Source organism: Hemiscyllium ocellatum, chromosome 8 (genome assembly GCF_020745735.1).
Source record: "Hemiscyllium ocellatum isolate sHemOce1 chromosome 8, sHemOce1.pat.X.cur, whole genome shotgun sequence".
NCBI lineage: Eukaryota > Metazoa > Chordata > Chondrichthyes > Orectolobiformes > Hemiscylliidae > Hemiscyllium > Hemiscyllium ocellatum.
In genome coordinates, this window is record NC_083408.1 from 109379799 (window position 1) to 109404389 (window position 24591).

General features: G+C 41.6%; 1 protein-coding gene across 9 annotated transcripts in view; it reads right to left on the minus strand.

The window, feature by feature from the left end:
- foxn3 (forkhead box N3) overlaps nt 1-24591 on the minus strand; it is a 459373-nt gene that overhangs the window by 133477 nt on the left and 301305 nt on the right. For all 9 annotated transcript variants that reach the window (XM_060829451.1, XM_060829454.1, XM_060829446.1 and 6 more), the window contains one exon: nt 10403-10464. In XM_060829451.1, coding sequence (XP_060685434.1) covers nt 10403-10464 — 62 coding nt within the window. The remainder of the gene's footprint in view (nt 1-10402; nt 10465-24591) is intronic.

Consider the following 24591-nt stretch of genomic DNA (forward strand, 5'->3'; position numbering starts at 1 on the left):
TTACTGAATTCTTTGAGGATGGTGAAGGTAGAGCACTGGATGTGGTGTGTATATGGATTTTAGCAAGGTGTTTGATAAGGTTCCCCATGGTAGGCTCATTCAGAAAGTAGGGAGGCATGGGATACAGAGCAATTTGGTGGTCCATAGAAGACAGAGGGTGGTAGTAGATGGAATGTATTCAGCCTGGAGCTCAGTGACCAGTGATACTCCACAGAGGGTCTGTTCTGGGACTTCTGCCCTTTGTGATTTTTATAAATGACTTGGATGAGAAAGTGGAAAGGTGGGTCTGTAAGTTTGCTGACTAGACGAAGGCTGGAAGAGTTGTGGATAGTGTGGAGGGCTGTTGTAGGATGCAACGGGACATTGACAGAATGCAGAGCTGGGCTGAGAACTGGGAGGTGGAGTTCAACCTGGAAAAGTGTGAAGTCATTCATTTTGAAAGATCGAATTTGAATACAGGGTTAAAGGCAGAATTCTTGGCAGTGTGCAGGAACAGAGGAATCTTGGGGTCCACGTCTATAGATCCCTCAAAGTTGTCACCTTAGTTGATAGGGATGTTAAGTTAATGTATGGTGTGTTGGCTTTCATTATCAGGGGAATTGAGTTTAAGAGCTGCGAGGTTATGCTGCAGCTCTATAAAGCCCTGGTTGGAATATTGTGTTCAGTTCTGATCGCCTCATTACAGATGGATGTGGAAGCCCTGGAGAGGGTGCAGAGGAGATTTACCAGGATGCTGTCTGGACTAGAGGGCAGTTTTTATGAAGAAAAGTTGAGGGTGCTAGGGCTTTTCTCATTGGAGAACATGATGAGAGGCATAGAGTGGATAGCCAAAGATTTTTTTCCCCAGGGTGGAAATGACCATCACAAGGGAGCATAATTTTAAGGTGACTGGAGGAAGGTTTAGGGGCGATATCAGAGGTAGGATCTTTACATAGTGTGGTGGGTGCCTGGAATGCACTGCCAGCAGTGGTGGTGGAGTCAGACACAGTAGGGACATTTAAATGACATTGGACAGGCACATGGATGATAATAAAATGAAAATTATGTAGGTTAGTTTGAACTTAGAGTAGGATAAAAGTTTGGCACTGTATCAAGGACCGAAGTGCCTGTGCTGTTGTATGTTCTGTGAACTGTGCCTCCAAGTCCCAGGCTACAGATTCACTCCAACCTAACTATAAAGACCTGTAAACAACTCTCAGATTTTCCCCCGTTAAGGTATTTGCTCTGACTGAACCTCTTTTTTAGCATCTTCTCACTAAGTAAACTGCAGTTCGAAACATAGTAAAGGAGAGACAATGGTTGAAGATTTGTAGCTCGGGTGTCCGTTGTTGTGGTTCTGTTCGCCGAGCTGGAAGTTTTTGCTGCAAACGTTTCGTTCCCTGACTAGGGAACATCATCAGTGCTATTGGAGCCTCCTGTGAAGCGCTGCTTTGATGTTTCTTCCGGTATTTATAGTGGTTTGTTCTTGCCGCTTCCGGGTGTCAGTTTCAGCTGTAGTGGTTTGTATATGGGGTCCAGGTCGATGTGTCTGTTAATGGAGTTTGTGGATGAATGCCATGCCTCTAAGAATTCCCTGGCTGTTCTCTGTCTGGCTTGTCCTATGATGGTAGTGTTTTCCCAGTCAAATTCATGTTCCTGGTTGTCTGAGTGTATGGCTACTAGGGTTAGCTGGTCGTGTCGTTTTGTGGCTAGTTGTTGTTCATGGATGCGGATTGTTAGCTGTCTTCCTGTTTGTCCTATATAGTGTTTTGTGCAGTCCTTGCATGGTATTTTGTAGACTACGTTAGTTTGGCTCGTGCTGGCTATTGGGTCCTTTGTTCTAGTGAGTTGTTGTCTGAGTGTGGAAGTTGGCTTGTGTGCTGTTATGAGTCCTAAGGGTCGCAGTAGTCTGGCTGTCAGTTCTGAGACGCTCCTGACGTATGGTAGTGTGGCTAGTCCTTTTGGTTGTGGCATGTCCTCGTTCCATGGTCTATCTCTTAGGCATCTGGTGATAAAGTTGCGTGGGTATCCGTTTTTGGCGAATACCTTGTATAGGTGTTCCTCTTCCTCTTTTCGCAGTTCTGGTGTACTGCAGTGTGTTGTGGCTCTTTTGAATAGTGTCCTGATGCAGCTTCGTTTGTGTGTGTTGGGGTGGTTACTTTCATAGTTTAGGACTTGGTCTGTGTGTGTTGGTTTCCTGTGTACCCTTGTGGTGAATTCTCCGTTGGGTGTTCTCTCTACTAACACGTCTAGGAATGGGAGTTGGCTATCCTTTTCCTCTTCTCTCGTGAATCGTATTCCTGTGAGTGTGGCGTTGATGATTCGGTGTGTTTTTTCTATTTCTGTGTTTTTGATGATTACAAAGGTGTCATCGACGTATCTGATCCAGAGTTTGGGTTGGATTTGTGGTAGGGCTGTATGTTCTAACCTTTGCATAACTGCCTCTGCTATGAGTCCCGAGATTGGTGACCCCATGGGTGTTCCGTTGATTTGTTCGTATATCTGATTGTTGAATGTAAAGTGTGTGGTGAGGCACAGGTCTAGTAGTTTAAGTATGCCGTCCTTGTTGATAGGTTCGGCCTCCTGTGTTCTGTTATGTATGTCCAGTAGGTTGGCTATTGTTTCTCTGGCTAGGGTTTTGTCAATTGATGTGAACAGAGCCGTCACGTCGAATGATACCATGGTTTCTTCTTTGTCTGTGTGTGTATTCCTGATGATGTCCAAGAATTCCTGTGTTGATTGTATGAAGTGTTTGGATCCGCTGACCAGGTGTTTCAGTTTTTGTTGTAGTTCTTTGGCCAGTTTGTATGCTGGTGTCCCTGGTAGTGATACTATGGGTCTGAGTGGGATGTCTGGTTTGTGTACTTTGGGTAGTCCGTAGAATCTGGGGGTGTTGTTGCTTTCAGGTTTCATTCTTTGCTGGTCCGCTTTGGATTCCAACCCCACACCACAACTCACCAATAGAATAATCAACACACTAAGGAATCTACAAAAAAATGGACAGATAACCAAAGCGGACCAGCAAAGAATGAAACCTGAAAGCAACAACACCCCCAGATTCTATGGACTACCCAAAGTACACAAACCAGACATCCCACTCAGACCCATAGTATCACTACCAGGGACACCAGCATACAAACTGGCCAAAGAACTACAACAAAAACTGAAACACCTGGTCAGCGGATCCAAACACTCCATACAATCAACACAGGAATTCTTGGACATCATCAGGAATACACACATAGACAAAGAAGAAACCATGGTATCATTCGACGTGACGGCTCTGTTCACATCAATTGACAAAACCCTAGCCAGAGAAACAATAGCCAACCTACTGGACATACATAACAGAACACAGGAGGCCGAACCTATCAACAAGGACGGCATACTTAAACTACTAGACCTGTGCCTCACCACACACTTTACATTCAACAATCAGATATACGAACAAATCAACGGAACACCCATGGGATCACCAATCTCGGGACTCATAGCAGAGGCAGTTATGCAAAGGTTAGAACATACAGCCCTACCACAAATCCAACCCAAACTCTGGATCAGATACGTCGATGACACCTTTGTAATCATCAAAAACACAGAAATAGAAAAAAACACACCGAATCATCAACGCCACACTCACAGGAATATGATTCACGAGAGAAGAGGAAAAGGATAGCCAACTCCCATTCCTAGACGTGTTAGTAGAGAGAACACCCAACGGAGAATTCACCACAAGGGTACACAGGAAACCAACACACACAGACCAAGTCCTAAATTATGAAAGTAACCACCCCAACACACACAAACGAAGCTGCATCAGGACACTATTCAAAAGAGCCACAACACACTGCAGTACACCAGAACTGCGAAAAGAGGAAGAGGAACACCTATACAAGGTATTCGCCAAAAACGGATACCCACGCAACTTTATCACCAGATGCCTAAGAGATAGACCATGGAACGAGGACATGCCACAACCAAAAGGACTAGCCACACTACCATACGTCAGGAGCGTCTCAGAACTGACAGCCAGACTACTGCGACCCTTAGGACTCATAACAGCACACAAGCCAACTTCCACACTCAGACAACAACTCACTAGAACAAAGGACCCAATAGCCAGCACGAGCCAAACTAACGTAGTCTACAAAATACCATGCAAGGACTGCACAAAACACTATATAGGACAAACAGGAAGACAGCTAACAATCCGCATCCATGAACAACAACTAGCCACAAAACGACACGACCAGCTATCCCTAGTAGCCATACACTCAGACAACCAGGAACATGAATTTGACTGGGAAAACACTACCATCATAGGACAAGCCAGACAGAGAACAGCCAGGGAATTCTTAGAGGCATGGCATTCATCCACAAACTCCATTAACAGACACATCGACCTGGACCCCATATACAAACCACTACAGCTGAAACTGACACCCGGAAGCGGCAAGAACAAACCACTATAAATACCGGAAGAAACATCAAAGCAGCGCTTCACAGGAGGCTCCAATAGCACTGATGATGTTCCCTAGTCAGGGAACGAAACGTTTGCAGCAAAAACTTCCAGCTCGGCGAACAGAACCACAACAAGAGACAATGGCTTCTCACTCACCATTCTGCCAACAAAGAGATGAAGTTACACCACTGAAACTAAATTTAATCCTGGAAAGAGTTTAAAATTACAATTCAAATTTAGCAAATATCGAACCATGGAATAATTAACTTAAACAATGGAAATTTGATTTTGTAAGGCATCATTTGGAGTGCCAATCTTTCATTCTGCATAGACAGTTAAAACAATAGCACAAAACAAATTAACAATGTTCAATGTTTATTTGAGACATACTCAGCCCACTGCACTCTTTTGGTTCCTCTAAACTATTTTGTAAGGTTAACTAAATAAGAGCACACAGACAAGTAAGTTTACTTGTAAGAAATCTTAAATAATTGTATCAAATACAACACTCCTGCTGCAAACATACAGTGGAAAGAAAATGATCAATTCCACAGTAAAATCTTGGAAGGGAGAGAAATAGACAGAGCAGCATCACTGGCTTTGAGGAAGCACAGCCAAAACTTTCATCACCACCTAAAAATTATTTTCAAATCAACCTATTCAGATTCGCTAACACAACTCTGATGCAGGTGAGACCTGAGACCTTTTGGCCCACAGGTGGGACACTACAGCTATGCCACAAGTCCAGCACCCCATACAATGTGCTTCATCTTTTGACATGCAAGCAACAGCATTGTTGTAACACTGATTTGGTTAAAAAACTGAGCCACTGAAGTCATTTTTCAATTATCATATCTGCTTGAGTACACACAATGTTGTGAACCAACACGATCAAAATACAAGGATCTAATACATTCTATTCATTCCTGAAGTCTAACAGTATGCTAGTTAATAAACACGGTAACAAAGAAATTATCACAGGGGCTTCATGGAATAATTTTAATTTGGATACCAAGCCAATGATCCTAAAAGGGATAACTAGACTTTGATCAAACAGCTTACAATTTGATTGTTAGCAGAGATGAGGGAGACAAGAGAGGTTTTTGAGATGGAAATTCCAGAATATGGTCATAGAGTCATAGAGATGTACATGCTTGAGTTGCACTTTATATTTTCCATGACTTAATGTTTTGGTGGAAACTGGTACAATTGCAACATTTAGGAGACATTTGGATGGGTATATGAATAGGAAGGATTTGGAGGGATATGGGTTGGGATATCTGGTCGGCAAGGACGGGTTGGACCAAAGGGTCTGTTTCTGTTTCTGTGCTGTACATCTCTAGGACTCCAAGTGGAATGCTTTTTGCATTGCAAAAAATCAATTCTGCCTTGATGAGTGTTTCAGCAGATGAGCTGAGGCAAGAGCGATGATGTGTGACCTGACAGAGGGGGACAGAAGCATTCTGTGACATTGAGGATATTATACAAGGTCATGGTCAGCTCAGCTTGGAGTTGAACATCACACAGTGGCAGGAAACAGTTTGCTGCATCCCAAGATGGTGGCCAGGGTCAGGGATAACATCATTGACGGGGAACTGTATTTGTGGCAGGGGCAAGCCTCTTTGATGTCTCAGTGTTTAGATGGAGGAAATTGCAACTCATCCAAGATTGCATGTTGGAAAAACAGTCTGACGAAGGAAGGAGATGTAAATTAAAAGCATGAGGTGAGTTACAAAGAAGGAATGTTTCTCAAATAATACATCCAAGTAATTAAAGACAAATAACTAAATTAAATAAACGTCCTTATTTTTATCCTATGAACAACATTCAAAGGTAGTTCTGCTCACCAGTTGGAATATGCAAAACATTCTTCTATGCAATGATCCTTTTTAGAAAAAAGGACTGAAGGAAAACTCTCAACCTTTATCCTGCAGGCGTCCAATGTTTTTAATTCAGTAATAGTCAAGATATTTTGCAACACAAATGTGTGCGCATATGTATCGTTTAAAACAATGAAAAACACATTAAAAAAAAACACCATACTGCAGAGGTATGCATTTGCACTATAAAAAAGTTTCCAAAAACAAACTAGGAGTACCACTGAGCCTGAAACCAAAGGAAAGAAAGGCAATGTATATGCATAATGTTGAGCTGTTGACCTAGTCACTTTGGTTATTACTGTTTATGGAAATATATAACCCAACATAATATTCAAATCAGAAAGAAATTCTTTAAAGATTATGAGGGTAAATAAATTGAAAAGTCATTTCAGTTTTTATTCATCACACTTCCATCACTTTCATAGATATCAACTACTTGCTGTGATATAATTTCACAACACAATCAACCTCCAACATTTTACAGTGATCGTTATTCACGTCAGATTCCACGCCAAGAGTTAGCAGACTATTACTTTCCCATTGTCCACATAACTAAAGATTACCACCTTGTATTCACTCCGTATTTACAAAGGCAAAGTATCAGTTAGAAACAGAGGTGATTTCTACAGACCTGAGACATGATCTGCTAACTCAACAAAGATTAATCATCTGGTACACGTAGCTTAGTATGACAGTGAAATATGTGACCATCAACAAAAGAAATCTGGTGTAATTAGAAGTTATAATTTTATTTTTATTTTTTCCTCTACCATATTCTTGTACTTCTGCAGATGGCAACAATTTCAGATTTTAGATCAATTCTGAATAGTGAGACATAATCCACAGAAAAGCTGAAAATTATGTCACTGTCACACTAGAATGAAGCATCCATGATTCAGGCCATATTTACAAAGGCATGTCTCAGTTTTTAATGTTCCATTGCATTCTGTACTACAGATGGCATATATTGCTGCAATTCACAAAGAGCAGAATTAGAATATGACTTCACAGTAAAGACATTAAATGTAAATTAGCTCAAAGAAATGTGGTAGCAAGTTTAACTACACTATGAAAAATACATTCAGGTTACAAATACCATGCCACAAGTGATTACTTACAAAATTTATCTGCAAGGCACAACAAAGTACTCAAAATCAAAATGGTTACACTGAAATTTTGACAAGTATATCACGCAATCAATCTCACTGTTACCACTCAATAATGGACATCAAATATCCATCTTAAAAACATAAGAAATGGGAAGAATTGGTCATTTGGCTTCTCAAGCCTGCCCACTATTCATAGCTCATCTGTCCTTTGCCTCAGCTCCTCTTTTGTGACCGCTCAGCATAGCCATCATCTTCCTGATATTTCAAAGTCTACCAACTTCATTTTTCAGTGATCTTGCTTTGACAATACTCTGGGGCAGAGAATTCCAGACATTCACTTTTTTCTGAGAGAAGGAATGCTCTCATATTTCAGTTTTAAATGAGTGCCCCCTTTTTACGACCAACTGATCACTGGCATCCAACTTATTGGTCACAACATACATCTACTCTCAATTCGACACTATGTGAATTGATCATAATGTGAAGACTAAAAAGCTAACCTTATGCTTTCTTGTTTTAAACAAAGTTTCCCGCATTGACATGTCCTTATTCAAGTGAGCAATTGGGGGATCAAAGTGCTTTGTCCACTAAACCAATAAAACATCAAGCTGAACTCAAATGACTGAACAGAGTAGAATTCCAAACAGAACATGCTGTTGCCAGGTTGCATTTGTGGAGACAGATCAGAATTAATGTTTCAGGTCTTGACATTTTGGGTTTTATGTTTTGAGAGCCAGGGCATGGAAAGATGTCAAAAGGTAAGTGACAAAAATCTGTGAAAAGGTTGGAAAGCATGAGTTATTTCAAACAAACAATAATCAATTTTTACTTTATTAAATTTTGCTTACATCTGAAGTCACATGCAGATCAGACCAGGTAAGGACGGCAGATTTCCTTCCCTAAAGGAGATTAGTGAACCAGATGGGTTTTTCTTGACAATAGTTTGATGGTCATCATTAGACTCTTAATCTCAGATTATTACGGAATTCAAATTTCACCATCTGCTTCAACATAATTCAGAGCAGCTGGACTCTTGCCATTTTAGAATCATGGAAATCCAAAAAACAGGAGGCCATTTGCGCCTACTCCACCATTCAATCTGAACACAAGTGATCATCAAACTCAGTACCTTGTTCCCATTTTCTCCCCATACACTTTGATCTCTTTAGCCCCAAGAACTATATCAAATTCATTCTTGAAAACATTCATTGTTTTTGTCTTTTAATGCACAGTAAGACCCGACCCTGTCCTTTATTTTGCACAGTGAAATGCATATTATAGATGCATTTAAAAGGGGAGAATAGATAAGCCTCTGAGACAGAAGGAAATTGGCTTGAGTTCGAGGAGAAAATAAATTGTTTTTTCATTCTTGACAGCAAGAGATTGGAGGAAGCAAATGGAGCATAAATATCCCCATGCTTTTTTGACCTGATAACTGTTGCATTGAAGTTCAATAGAAGCTCTGAAACAATAACAGAAATTGTTGGCAAAACACAGCAGGTCTGACAGCATTTGTGGGGAGAAAGCAGAATTAACATTGAGTCACAGAGTCATGGAGATGTACACCACGGAAACAGATCCTTCAGTCCAACTCATCCATGCTGGTCAGATATCCAAATGCAACCTAGTCCCATTTGCCACAGATTGGTCCATATCCTCTAAACCCCTCCTGTTCATATACCTTTTCAATACTGTAATTGTACTAGCCTCCACCACTTCCTCTGGCAGCTCATTCCGTACACGTACCACCCGCTGTGTGAAAAGGTTGCCTCCTAGGTCCCTTTTACATCTTTCCCCTCTCACCCTAAACCTATGCCCTCTAGCTCTGGACCCCCCTACCCCAGGGAAAAGACCTAGACTATTTATCCTATCCCTGCCTCTCATGATTGTATAAACCTCTATAAAGTCACCCCATAGCCTCTGTCGCTCCAGGTAAAACAGCCCAGCCTATTCAGCCTCTCCATTCCCTCAAATCCAACCCTGGCAACACTCTTGTACATTTTCTCTGAACCTTTTCAAGTTTCACAACATCCTTCCGAAGGAGGGAGACCAGAATTGCATGCAATATTCCAAAAGTGGCCAAACAATGTCCTGTACAGCCACAACATATCCTCCCAGCTCCTATTACTCAATACACTGACCAGCAAAGGAAAGCATACCAAATGCCTTCTTCATCATATGTTCAATCATTCATATAAATGATGAAAAGCAATGGACCCAGCACCAGTGACACACCACTAGTCACAAGTCTTCAGTCTGAAAAGCAACACTCCACCACCACTCTGTTTTCTACCTTCGAGCCAGTTTCTGTATCCCTGTATTGCATGAGATCTAACCTTGCTAACCAGTCTCCCCTGGAGGAACCCCTGCCTCTATCAGAATTTAACTCTGCTTTCTCCCACAGATACTGCCATACCTTCTGAATTTCACCTGCAGTTTTAGTTCATGTTTCAGATCTCCAACAACAGACTTTTAAAAATGTCAGTGGAAGCTCATTGGTAAATGAGGCAATTGACAGCCTTCTGAAACCACTGAGATCAGTAATTTTAGATTTTATCATCTGATTCAACTCTCCTGCCTTCCACTCCACCACAGATATTCCTATTAGTTCTTTCCTCTACTTTCCCTGAAACAATACTGTACTTGTTTAAAACCAGTTATATCATCTTGTTGAAGTTGGAAATGATAACTTTGAATTTATACAATTAACTCCAATACATGAATTTCCTGTTAAAGATCTTGCTGCACCAACCACAAATACTTCAGACTTTGTATCTCTGTACAGTCATTTGCATTAGCTAGTTCTGTGGATTGGTGGACAAAACACTCAACAAAATAAAACAACTGCAACATTTAAATCATTTTAACATCCCAGTTAGAAACCGTGCAATGATGTATGCAATCTTGAAATTCATTTTTAGCAGAGACAATTGCTAGCCAAAATACATTAATCCTGGAGTGTTTTCTCTTACCTTGAAGCGCTCCATTCTTCTTAAAGAAAGCACTTCCTGGCCAACGGGGTGGACTTGATGTGCTATAAAGTAAACACACATTATTTAAGGATTTTTTTTCTTAACTCATTAAGTCAGAATGAAGCATTTCCAATTAAATATGGGAAAAAAATTTATAAAAAATTATGAAGTTGTTCACAAGCTTTTCAAAATTTCATTCAACCCAAATAGCAATTCACAACAATTAAAACCATTTTTCTGTTCACACTAAGGGTTAAACCAACATTTGGAAGCTATTTATGAAGCAAATATCAAGAGAAGATCCAGTGGGGAATCAATATAAGGATGCTAAAAGCTTTGGCAAATGTTTAAGACTCTTCCACAACCAAATTGCAACCACAACAAAAACACAAACAATATACATATAGCTTGGGAGAGGAGGAGGAAAGTTGCACTTAAGTAACAGAAACACTAAAATTATGAAAACAAATCAATCTTTGTGCAACCAAATGGCTTTATGTACATTAGGAACATCTTCATATTTCAGTTGCTTACTCCTCTTTGGTTGTAAATAAGTTTACAGCTCAGTTGTTGAAACAATCCCAAAATAAAAACTGAAGCAAGCTGAGCTCCTTTCTTAATCAAGATTAATAGCACTAGAAAAGCACAGCAGGTCAGGCAGCATCCAAGGAGCAGGAAAATCGACATTTCAGGCAAAAGCCCTTCATCAGGAATGAGGCAGGGAGCTTCCGGGGTGGGGCTGGGGAGAAGGTAGCTAAGAGTACAATAGGTGGATGGAGTTGGGGATGAAGGTACTAGGTCGGAGAGGAGGTTGGAGCAGATAGGTGGTAAGGAAGATTGGCAGGTAGGACAGGTCATGAGAGTGGTGCTGAGCTGGAAGGTTGGAACTGGGGTGAGATAGGGGGAGGGGAAATGAGGAAACTGATAAAGTCCACATTAATGCCCAGGGGTTGAAGTGTTCCGAGGTGGAAGATGAGGTGTTCTTCCTCCAGGCGTCGGGTGGTGAGGGAGCAGTGGTGGAGGCGGCCCTTATAGAGGTTTACAAAATTATGAGGGGCATGGATAGGGTAAATAGACAAAGTCTTTTCCCTGCGGTCGTGGAGTCCAGAACTAGAGGGCATAGGTTTAGGGTGAGAGGGGAAAGATATAAAAGAGATCTAAGGGGCAACTTTTTCACACAGAGGGTGGTACGTGTATGGAATGAGCTGCCAGAGGATGTGAAGGAGGCTAGTACAATTGTAACATTTAAGAGGCATTTGGATGGGTATATGAATATGAAGGGCTTGGAGGGATATGGGTCAAGTGCTGGCAGGTGGGACTAGATTGGGTTGAGATATCTGGTCGGTATGGACGGGTTGGGCCCAAGGGTCTGTTTCCATGCTGTACATCTCTATGACTCGATGACTGCAATTCCTCCTCCCAAACGATCAACAATGCCCTCCAACTTATCTCCTCCACTTCCTGCAGCTCTGCCCTGGAACCCCACCCCTCCAGCCACAACAAGGATTGAACCCCACACCCCGGTCCTTACCTTCCACCCCACTAATCTCTGGATACAGTGCATTATCCTGCACCATTTCTGCCACCTATAATCACCCCATCACGAGAGATTTAGAGTATATTCCATACAGCGTGGAAACAGGCCCTTCGGCCCAAAAAGTCCACACTGACTCATTTCCCTCTTGACTAACGTACCTAACACAATGGGCAATTTAGCACGGCCAATTCACTTAACCTGTACATCTTTGGACTATTTCCCTCCTCACACCTATCTGCGTTCCTCAGTATCCATTCCCGCCATGACTCCTTCGTTAGGTCCACACACCCCATCCTCCAACGCAGTACCTTCCCCTGCTGCAGCAAGAGATGTAAAACTTGCATCCGCGCCCACCATCCCCACCTCTGTCCGAGGCTCCAAGAGATCTGGCAGAAATTTTCATGCACATCCAAATACCTCATTTCCTGTGTCTGTTGCTCTCAATGTGGTCTCCTCTACACTGGGGAGACAGGATGCCAACTTGAGGAATTTTGCAGGGAACATCCCTGGGGCACATACGCCAAACAACTCCATTGCCCTGTGGCTGAACACTTCAATTCGCCCTCCCACTTTACCAAGGACGTGGGCCGCCTCCACTGCCAAATTCAAGCCACCTAATGACTGGAGGAAGAAAGCCTCATCTTCCACCTTGGAACCCTTTAACCACACAGTAGCAACATCAACTTTGCTAGTTTTCAAATCTCCACACCCCCACCTCCATCCCAAATCCAACTTGGCACCACCCTCTTGACATGTTGCATCTACCCATCTTCCTTCCCACCTATCTACTCCACCCTCCCTACCGCACTATCGCAATCAACCCCCACCTGCACCTACCTAATGCCTTCCTAGCTACCTTCTCCACACCCCACTCCCACCCTCCTATTTATCTCTCAGCCCGCCCCTCACACTTACTCATGAAAGGTTTATGCAATCGTCAATTCTCCTGCTGCTGGGATGCTGGCTGACATTGTGTTCTTCCAGCACCACACTTTTCAACTCTGATCTCTAGCACCTACAGTCCTCACTTTCTCCTCACGGCCTAAATGATGTTTTGTAAAGTTGTAACAAGACTTCCTTGCTCTTAACGTCTATGCCCCAATTCCTGAAGGCAAGCATCCCTTGTGCCCTCTTCACTACCTTATTCATCTATAATGATATCTTTAGAGGTCAATGGACTTGTACACCAAGGTTTCTTCCCCAGAACCCCTAAGGACCTCCCATATATTATGTATATCCGTATTAGATATCTCAAAATGCATTACCTTCCACTTATCAGGATTAATTTCCACCTGCCATTGCTCTGCCTCATTTGCCAGTTGATCAATATCAGACTGTACCCAGAGACCAACCATCCTTGCTATCAATAACACCACCACTTTTTCTGTCAACTGCAAATTTACTAATTATATGGTTTCCATTCAAGTCATTTATGTACATACCAAACCGCAAGTCTCCCAGCACTGATTTCTGTGGGTATGCTGCTGGGCACAGGCTTCCGATCATAAAAATAGCCCTCAGCCGTTATCCTTTGCCTCCTATTTGTAAGTCTGTTCTCAATCTAAGTTTGCCAACTTGTCTTGGATCTCGTGGCTTTTATCTTTGAACAATTTGTCTATGTGGAACTTAGTCTGTGTCAAAGTCCATGTAAACTACATCAACTGCACTGTCCTCCTTAATATATTTAGTCACCTTTTTTTAAAAAAAAGTTAAATTAATCAGACTGGATTTTCTAATAAATCCATGCTGACCATCCCCAATCAATTCCTGTCTATCCAAATATTGATTAATCCTGTTCTTCAGAATTCTTTCCAATAATTCCCTCCCATTGATGTTAGACTAGCTAGTCTGTAATTACCTGGCTTATCCCTGCTACCCTTCTCAAATGAAGAAACCCCATTTGCTATCCTTCAGCCATCTGACATTTCTCCTTCTGGCCTGCAAAGTATTAAATATCACTGCCAGAGCCCCAGCAATCTCTTCCCTTATATGCCAGGCTGCTATGGGAGGCATCTCATCAGGTCTTGGGGATTTAATGCACCTGGGGTATGCCAACTAAAACATCTAATATCATCTTATTCATCTTAATGTGTTCTAGAACCTCACCATTCCAACTGAAATCTCTGCCTACAATAACTTTCTCCACTTTGAATGTACGGGTGAGAAGTATTCATTTAAAACCTCGCGTGTGACCATTAACTCCTTGCACAGGTTGCCCCTTTGGTCTCTTTTTTTCCCCTAGTAATTCTCTTACTTCTAATATACTTAGATTTGAGATTTTCTTTGATCCCATCTGCCAAAGCACCACCGGAGATTGGTACGATATTAAACAAGTATTTTAGATCAGTGTTTACTGTGCAGAAGGATATGGAAACTAGAGAACTCTGAGAAATAATGATATCTTGAAAAATGTCCATATTACAGAAGAGGACATGCTGGATATCTTAAAATGCATAAAGACGGATAAATCCTTGTCACCTGATCAAGTGTACTTCAGAGTATTATGGGAAGCTAGGGAAGTGATGCTGGGCCCCTTCGTGAGATATTTGTATGACAAAGGAGAGTGGTGGACGTTGTCTGGATGGATTTGATAAGCCCTTCGATAAGGTTCCACATGGTAGCAAAGTTAGAATCCAGGAAGAGCTAGCTATTTGGATACAAAATTAATTCGAAGCTAGGAGACAGGGTGGTGGTGGGAGTGTTGCTTTTTGGACTGGAGGCCTGTGATCAGTCGAGTGCCACAAAGAATGGTGCTGGGTCAACTGCTTTTTGTCATTTGTATAAATGATTTTTACGCATAGAATGACAGGAGTCTGGAACAAGCTGCCAGAGGTTGTGGTGGAGGCAGATACGATAGGGGCCTTTAAGAGACTTTTAGATAAACACATGAATATGCAACAAATTGAAGGATATAGTCTAACAGTAGGCAGAAGGGGTTAGTTTTAATTTGGTGTCACATTTGGTATAGCATCCTGGGCTGAAGGGCCCTTCCTGTGTTGTATTGTTATATGTTCTATGTTCTTTTTACATGTGACTGTAAGAGGTATGGTTAGTTTGCAGATGACACTAAAATTATAGTGGACAGTGAAGAAGGTTACCTCAGAGTACAACAGAACCTTGATCAGATGGAGTTTAATTTGGATAAATGTGAGGTGCTGCCTTTCGTAAAAGTAAGTCAGAGCAGGACTGATAAACCTAATGGTCAGGTCCGAGGAGGTATTGGTGAACAAAGTAGCTTTGGGGTGCAGGTTCATGGTTCCTTGCAAGTGGAGTTGCAGGTAGACACAGTAATGAAGAAGGCATTTGGTGAGATTGCCTTTATTGGTCAGTGCATTGAGTTTAGGAGTTGGGAGGTCATGTTATGACTGTACTGGGCATTGGTTAGGCCACTTCTGGAATACTGCATTCAATTCTGGTCTCCCTGCTATAGGAAGGATGTTGTGAAACTTGAAAGGGTTTAGAAAAGATTTACAAAGATGTCACCAGGATTGGAGATTTTGAGCTCTAGAGAGACACCGAATGGGGTGGGACTATTTTTCCTGAAGTGTTGGCGACTGAGGAGTGACCTTATAGAAGTTTACAAAATCATGAGGGATCATGGACAGGGTGAATACCAAGTTCTTTTTCCTTGAGTGGAGCAGTTCAACACAAGAGAGCATAAGTTTAAGGTGAGAGAAGAAAGATTTAAAAGGTACCTAAGGGGCAATTTTTCACGCAGAGGGTGGTGCATGGGTGGAATGAGCTGCTTGAGGAGGTAGTAGAGGCTGGTACAATTACAACATTTAAAAGGCATCTGGAAAGCCACATGACTAGGAGGGTTTGGAGGGATATGGGTCAAATGCTGGCAATTGGGACTAAATTAATTTAGGATATCTGGTCTTCATGGGCGAGTTGGACCGAGGGGTCTATTTCGTGCTGGACATCTCTTTCACTGTATGACACAATATTTTGTGCCTTTTGTTTGCCCTCCTAATTTCCTCTTTACACAACTTCCCATACTTTTTACTTCTGAAGGGCCTCCCCTGTCCTTCATGTGCTGTAACTGACATATGCTTCCTCCTTTTTCTTTCTACCTCTACGCTCGGACTTCCTTGGACTTAACTGACCTTGCCCTTGAAAGAAGCATGCTTTTAACATACTACTGTTAAAAGACTCCCACTTTCCAAATTTAGATTGCCTGCAAATAACTTCCAGACTGTTTGCCCAGATACTGTCCAATGATATTAAAATCAGCCTTATCCCATTTTAGACCCTTCTGCACTGTCTTTATCCCTTTCCATAATGACTAGAAACTTGGAGTTATGGTCACTATTCCCAAAATGTTCAATCATTGAAACATTTACCACTTGACCAGCTTAATTCCCTAGGATTAGTCTAGCACTGTCCGATCTCTAGTCGGGCTATTTGTCTACTGGCACAAAAAGCTCTCTTGGACTCACTTCAAAAATTCCACCCATTTAATCTTTTCACACTAAGGCGATTCCAATTAATGTTGGTAAAGTTGAAATCCCCTACAATTATAACCCTAACGCCTTTCTGAGATTTCCGTACATATTGGTTTCTTTAAATCCCTCTTGACTATTCTAAGACCAGTAGTATGATGCTGTCGGCTTATGAAGAATTTTCATGGAAACTAGGCTTTAAATATCATGGATCTTAATTTCCTTTAACATTGAGCTAATAACTGCTGCAGTGATGCATATGTGGTTTTGGATGTGCATTAATGTGAAAGTGTTGGTGCAGCTTTGAAGTCGAAATAATTCATTCATAGCAAGTTGATATTACACATCTCGAATTCACATCAGTGGCAAGGTACCTTTAGGCAGGTGCAAACTTGTATTTTAAAAGTGCAGATTCATGGTCCATAGACCACATGAGTACATTCTAATCTCCATTGGTAAATAACACTACCAGTTTATTGTGTTGACATTTTTCTGTGTACTTTGGCTGTTCTGATTTGCTTCTGTAACACTGGCTACATTTGATTAATTGGTTTTGAGATATTTTGAAATTTCTTGTGACTGCAAAGGGCAGTAAATCTCAAGCTCTTTCAGTCAGAGTTTTGACTTTAAGAAACAGGATACTTAGAACATAGCACAGTGCAGGCCCTTCGGCCCTCGATGTTGTGCCGACCTTTTATCTTTCTCGAAGATCAAATCAATCTATATACCCTTCACTGTACAATGTGCCTATCCAAGAGTCGTTTAAATGTCCCGGATGTATCTGACTCTACTCCCAGTGGTGGCACTGCATATCACGCACCCACCGCTCTGTATAAAGAACCTACCTTTAACATCTAAGCATTTCACTGGATCCTTAAAATTATGCCCCCTTGTCCGTCCTGAGGAAAAGTCTCTTTCTGTCCACTCTATTGATGCCTCTCATCTTGGAGACCTCTATCAAGTTACCTCTCACCCTTCTTCGCTCCAATGACGAAAACCCTTGTTCCCGCAACCTTTCTTCATAAGACATGCCCCCCCAGTCTAGGCAGCAATCACCTTATCCATTCTCTCCCAGTATACCCTGGCTGAAATGGGTTCACAATTCTTGTGCTATATTGAATGAATCTGGGATTCGGTGCAATACCAGATTGTGATTTTAGTTGAACTTGACTGGATTGTAAAAATATATTTATTAAAAAAAACTAAATATCACTGATCCATAAAATCTGAGAGATTTAGTAATTCAAAGGTAAATAATTTTTTTTACATTGGCCTAAGTGCTATGAAAGACGTGGTTAATAATTACTGTAATATTGTTGAGTACCTAGTGGGTTTTTTTAGTGAATAAAAACTAAACTATAAAGCAGTCTGCGTTTTATGTGTCAGTTATAAAAAAAGAAAATTGCTTAATTTGTTTCAACTCAAATTTACACCATATTCCTGTTGCTTTAAAGTAGGATTAAAATATAAATGAATATTCCAGAGTTTTTACAGTGGTGCACGATTTACTACTTAATGTAAATGAATGCTTTCACAATACTTAGGGAAGAGAATGCATTACCTTTGCTGAAATGTCACAGTGAGTGACATGTGAAGTTGAACCCTGAAGTAAAGAAAATTAATATGGGGACAAAATTGAAACAGAAAAACGTGAGAAGCCCTATATTTCAAGAACTGGTTTGGTAGACAGATGCAGATGTCTTTGGTTTTATTCACAACATACGCACTGTATCAATTACTTCCACAACCTCAACAGATGGGAAATTAATAGCTTCAAAGTAGAAATGGAAGCAGAAACTTCAAAAATGCACATTCCAAATAAAAATCATTAACTCAATTGCCAATGATATCCACAAGAGAAAATGTGTCTGTAAAAATGGTTGGAGGCCTTATTTTTAAAAATGTAACAAATGTGATGACCCTATCTCAAACTGAACTTTAAGAACTAGACTGACATTTGTTATATGTCCTGACAGCTTTGCTGCAAATATTTAAAGGGGATGCAAAGAATAAATGAGCTGTGTGTAAATGAATATTTTTATTTGGAGGGATCATTTTTTTCTGTTTGAAACTACTATGATTCAAAACAAAAAGAAAAACATGCAAAGGGGAGATTTGGGAAAGGCTTGTCCACATGTTTCTTCGACAGCTCTGGAGAGAGAATTTTTTTAAAAACTGAAAGAACTGTAGATGTTGAAGATCAAACAAAAACAGAAATTGCTGGAAAAGCTCAGCAAGTCTGGCAGCATCTGTGGTCAGAAATCAGAGTCAACATTTTTGGTCTAGTAACCCGCCCTCAGATTTATTTTTTCCCGTTTGTCTGGAGACTTGAAAGCTGACTTGATTCAGGACTTGAAAAGGCTTTTTTTCAGTTGAGTGTTTCAGTGAAGTGCTTGATTTTTTTTTTAAAAGGTTTTAAGTTGTTTTTATCTTTTGCATGCTTAAGATTAAAATTTGTGTAAGAACAGGTAAGGTGCCTTTAAAAGTGTCCTGTAGCTATTCCTCTCTCAAACAGACATTCCATTCTAGGTACTGGTGAAAGGAATAGTCTATCAAAGGAAAATAGTGGGGGAGATACTAAATGAGTGTTTTGCATCAGTGTTCAGAGAAGGATACAGAAATAGATCGCTATTTCTTGAAAAATGGATGTCTTAAAACGCATAAAGGTACATAAATCCCCGGGACCTGATCATGGATACCCAGAACTCTAAAGGAAGCTTGAGAAGTGATTGCTGAACCCCTTTGTATCATTGATAGTGACAGGTGAGGTGCCAGAAGACTGGCTAACATGATGCCACTATTTAAGAAAAATGGTAAGGAAAAGCCAGGGAACTATAGATCATTGAGCCTCACATCGCTGATGGGGGCAAGTTGTCAGAAGGAATCCTGAAGGGTAGGATTTTCATGCATTAGGAAAGGCAACGCCTGATTAGCAATAGTCAACATGCCTTTATGCATGGGAAATTGTCTCATTCACAACTGAGTTTTTTTGAAGTAATAAAAAAGAGGATTAATGAGAGCAGTGGGCATGATCTATTCAGACTTCAGTAAGGCGTTCAACAAAGTTCCTCACTGTAGCAAGGTTAGATCACGTGGAACACAGAACTAGCCACTTGGATACAAAACTGGCTAAAAGATAGAAGACAGGGTGGTGGGGGGGTTGCTTTTCAAACTGGAAGCCTGTGACCAGTTTTGTGCCACAAGAGTTGCTGCTGGGCCCACTGCTTTTTATCATTTCCATAAAGTAAGGTTAGTAAGTTTGCAGATGACACCAAAATTGGAGGTGTAGTGGACAGCGAAGGAGGCTACCTCAGAATACAATGGGATCTTGACAATATGGGCCAATGGGCTGAGGAGTGGCAGATGGAGTTTAATTTTGATAAATGTCAGGTGTTGCATTTGGGAAATGCAAATCAGAGCAGGACTTGTACACGTAATGGTAAGGTCCTGGGGAGTATTGCTGAATAAAGAGACCTTGGAGTGCACATAGTTCCTTGGAAGTAGAGTTGCAGGTATACACAATGGTGAAGGAGGAATTTGGTGTTTAAAAAAATGTATTTACTCATTTTGCAGGATGTAGGCATCGCTGGCTGGCCATCATTTATTGCCCATCCCTAGTTGCCCTTAAGATGGTTGTGAGCTGCCTTCTTGAAGCATAGCAGTTCACCTGCTGTTGGTGACCCACAATGCCATTAGGGACAGAATTCCAGCATTTTCAACCAGTGACAGTGAAGGTACACCAATATATTTCCAAGTCAGGATGGTGATTTGCTTGGAGGGGAAAATGAAGGAGATGACGTTCCCATGTACCTACTGCCCTTGTCCTTCTAGATGAAAGTGGTCAAAGGCTTTGGAAAATGCTGTCCAAGGATCTTTGGTGAATTTCTGCAGTGTATCTCGCAGATACACTACACTGCTGTTACTGAGCATCAGTGGTGGAGGGAGTGGATACTTGTGGATGCAGTGCCAATCAAGCAAACTGCTTTGTCTTGGATGGTATTAAGCATCTTGAGTGTCATCCAGGCAAGCGGGAAGTATTCAGTCACGCTCCTGACTTGGGCCTTGTAGCCAGCATACAGGCTTTCAGGAGTCAGGTGGTGAGTTATTGCCGGAGTATTTCTGGTCTCTGACCTGTTCTTGTAGCCACTACATTTATGAGATGAGTCCAGTTGAGTTATCAACGATAACTCCCAGGATGTTGATAGTGGGGGATTCAGTGACGGCAACAGCATTGAATGTTAAGAGACAATGATTAGATTGTCACATTAGGTGATGGTCATAGCCTGACATTTGCCTGCAATGCAAATGTTACTTGTAACTTGCCAGACTAAGTCTGGATATTGTCCAGATCTTGTTGCATTCGGACACGGATTGCTTCAATGTCTTAGTTTATCATAAACGGTGCTGAATATTATGTAATCAACAGCGAACATCCCCACTTCAGATCTTATGATGGATGGAAAGTCATCGATGAAGCAACTGAAGATAGTTAGGCCGTGGACACTACCAAGGAACTCCTGCAAAGATGTCCTGGAGCGGAGGTGACTGACCTCCAAAAACCACAACTATCTTCCTAAGTGTCAGGTATGACTAACCACGAGAGACTTTGCCCCCTGAAGCCCATTGATTCCAATTTTGTTAGTACTCCTTCATGCCACATTTGGTCAGATATAGACTTTATGTCAAGGGATGTCACTCTCACCTTACCTCTGAAATTCTGCTCTTTTGTCCATGTTTGAATCAAGGCTGTAAAGAAGCCAGGAGCTGAGTGGCCATGGCTGAACCAAACCGGGTGTCACTGAGCAAATTATTGGTGAGCATGTGCTACTTGTTAATACCTTTCATCACTTTACTGTTGATCAACAGTAGACTAATGGGGCAGCAGTTGGTCGGATTGGATTTGTCCTGCTTTTTATATACAGTACATACTTGGGCAATTATCCTCATCATCAGGAGATGCCAGTGTTGTAACTGTACTGGAACAGTTTGGCTAGCGGAGCAGCAGGCTCTGGAGCACAAGTCTTGAAAACTATTGCTGAAATGTTGTCAGGACCCATAGCAAGTATCCAGTGCCTCCAACTGTTTCTGGATATTATGTGGAGTGAATCAAATTGACTGAAGACTGGTATATGCTATGCTGGAGATTACTGGAGGAGACCAAGGTGGATCATCCACTCTGCACTTCTGCATTGCTGCAAAGGCTTCAGCCTTATCTTTCGCAATGATGTGCTGGGCTCTTCCGTCATTGGAGGGGATTTTTGCAAAGCCGCATCCTTCAGTGAATTGTTTAATTGTTCACAACTAAATGTGGCAGGACCACAGAGTTTAAATTTGATCCATAGGTTGTGGGTTTGCTGAGCTCTATTACTTGCTCCTTATGCTGTTTGGTGTACAAGTATTCCTGTTTGGTGGCTTCACCAGATTCTCCAAGTATGCTGTCTTAATTGATCAGTGTATTGAGTATAGAAGTTAGGAGGTCATACCATGGCTGTACAGGACATCGGTTAGACCACTGTTGGAAAACTGTTCAATTCAAGTCTCCCTGCTACAGGCAAGATGTTGTGAAACTTGAAAATGCTCAGAAAAGATTAACAACGATGTTGCCAGGCTTGGCGGTTTTGAGCTACAGGGAGAGGCGGAATTGGTTACAGCTATTTTCTCTGCAATATCAGAGGCTGAAGGGTGACCTTACAGAGGTTTATAAAATCATGGGGGGCATGGATAGGATAAATAGACTGGTATTTTCTCCAGGGTGGGATAGAACACAAATAGGGGGCACAGGTTTAAGGTGAGAGTGGAAAAATTTAAAAGGGACTTAAGGGGCAACATTTTCATGCAGAGGGTGGTGCATGTATGGAATCAGCTGCCAGAGGAAGTGGTGGAGATTGGTACAATTACAACATTTGAAAGATATCTGAATGGGTATATGAATAGGAAGGGTTTAGAGGGATATGGGCCAAATGCTGGCAAAGGGGACTAGATTAATTCAGGATATCTGGTCAGCAAGGACTGAATGGTTTGTTTCTGTGCTGTACATCTCCCTGACTCTAGCGTAGACATCTGGGATCAAGTGAATCTCGAAGAAGATAAAGAACGTCAGGCATTCTTAAGAGGGAAAACAGGAAGTCAAAAAGGGGATATGAGCTAACTTTGTTTGCCAAGGCTAAGGATAATCCAAAATACATTGAAAGCAAAAAAGAACCTGAGAGACAAAATAGGTCCCTTTAAAGATCAATGAGATCATCTATGCATTGAACCTCAGGAGATGGGAGAAATATTAAATGAATGTTTTGTGTCAGATTTATTGTGGAGAAAGAAATGGGGATTAGAGAATGCAGGAAAATAAATATGTTTTTAAAACAGTTCATAACAGAGGAGGAAGTGCTGGAGGCCTTAGGAAAAATGAAGGTGGATAAATCTCCACAAACTGATCAAAGATAATAACAGGGATATGAGGGAGGAACTCACGAAAATCGACTGGAAGCACCGCCCAGTGGGGAAGACAGTAGAGCAACAAAGACAGGAGTTTCTGGGTGTAATTGAGGACAGAGGTTCATCCCAAAGAAAGATTACCGGGAGGGGGTGGGGGGGGGAGGGGGGGAAAGAGGTAAGGTCCTAGGGAGTGTTGCTGAACAAAGAGACCTTGGAGTGCAGGTTCATAGCTCCTTGAAAGTGGAGTCGCAGGTAGATAGGATAGTGAAGGCGGCATTTGGTATGCTTTCCTTTACTGGTCAGAGTACGGAGTACAAGAGTTAGGAGGTCACGTTGCAGCTGCACAGGACACTGGTTAGGCCACTGTTGGAATGCTGCGTGCAATTCTGGTCTCCTTCCTATCGGAAAGATGTTATGAAACTTGAAAGGGTTCAGAAAAGATTTACAAGGATGTTGCCAGGGTTGGCAGATTTGAGCTATAGGGAGAGACTGAACAGGCTGGGGCTGTTTTCCCGGGAGCGTCGGAAGCTGAGGGGTGACCTTATAGAGGTTTATAAAATCATGAGTGACATGGATTGGAGAAATAGACCAAGTCTTCCCTGGGGTGGGGGGAGTCCAGAACTAGAGGACATAGGTTTAGGGTGAGAGGGGAAAGATACAAAAGAGAACTAAGAGCAACTTTTTCACTCAGAGGGTGGTGCGTGCATGGAATGAGCTGCAAGAGGAAATGGTGGAGGCTAGTACAATTGCAACTTTTAAAAGGCATTTGGATGGGTATATGAATGAGCAGGAGTTTGGAGGATATGGGCCAGGTGCTGGCAGATGAGACTAGATTGGGTTAGGATATCTGGTCAGCATGGACGAGTTGGACCGAAGGCTCCGTTTCCCGTGCTGTATATCTCTATGACTCTACTTAAAAATGACATAAGGTGCAACTCTTTTTTTTTTAAAGAGAATGGTTTGTGTTGGGGGGGGGATGAACTGCCAGAGAGACTGGTGGATGCAGGTACAGTTACAACATTTAAAAGACATTTGGATAATTACATGAACAGGAAAGGTTTGAAGGGATTTGGGCCAAATGCTGGCAAGTAGGACTAGTTTAGTTTGGGACATGGTTGGCATGAAATAGTTGGACCAAAGGGCTTTTTTCCATGCTGTATGACTACAATAACAAGGTGACTTGGCTGAACACTGGTTAGATCCCAGCCAGAGCATTTACGAGACAATGAGCAGGGATATATGATAATAAAAAGGTAGTCTGCACCTGCACAATGGGCCTCCTTCTGCGCTCTGATTCTATTGTACTGTTACTTCACTTTCAACAATACATTAGCATAAACTTCAACAAAGTGGAAAAAAGTTGATATATCACAAATTACAAGTCACACCAAACATACTTGAAGTACACAATATCTTTCAGCTCATTTCCAAGTCTGAATGAGCATAGTTCACACATTCCATATTCACTGTATCAAGCTATTTAACTAAACAGCTCTGATTAAGGCAACTGTCTCATTAAATCAGACAAACACGATTCTGACCAGTTGGGCTGCTGCCTTTGATAATACAAACAGCCAGCAAATTTAATCAAGCAGAGTCCACAATCTCTATTTGCAGTCAGCATCATTATTAACAGTCAGATAAAACAAAATCAAAACAGAGCAAACTGTTATAGTGTATGAATTAAGGTAAGATGGAAATGCAATTGTGAGACCTCTGAGTTACAGATACTTTTTGTAAGCAGACAATTTGACAAGCTGTTCAATAATTATTTCAAA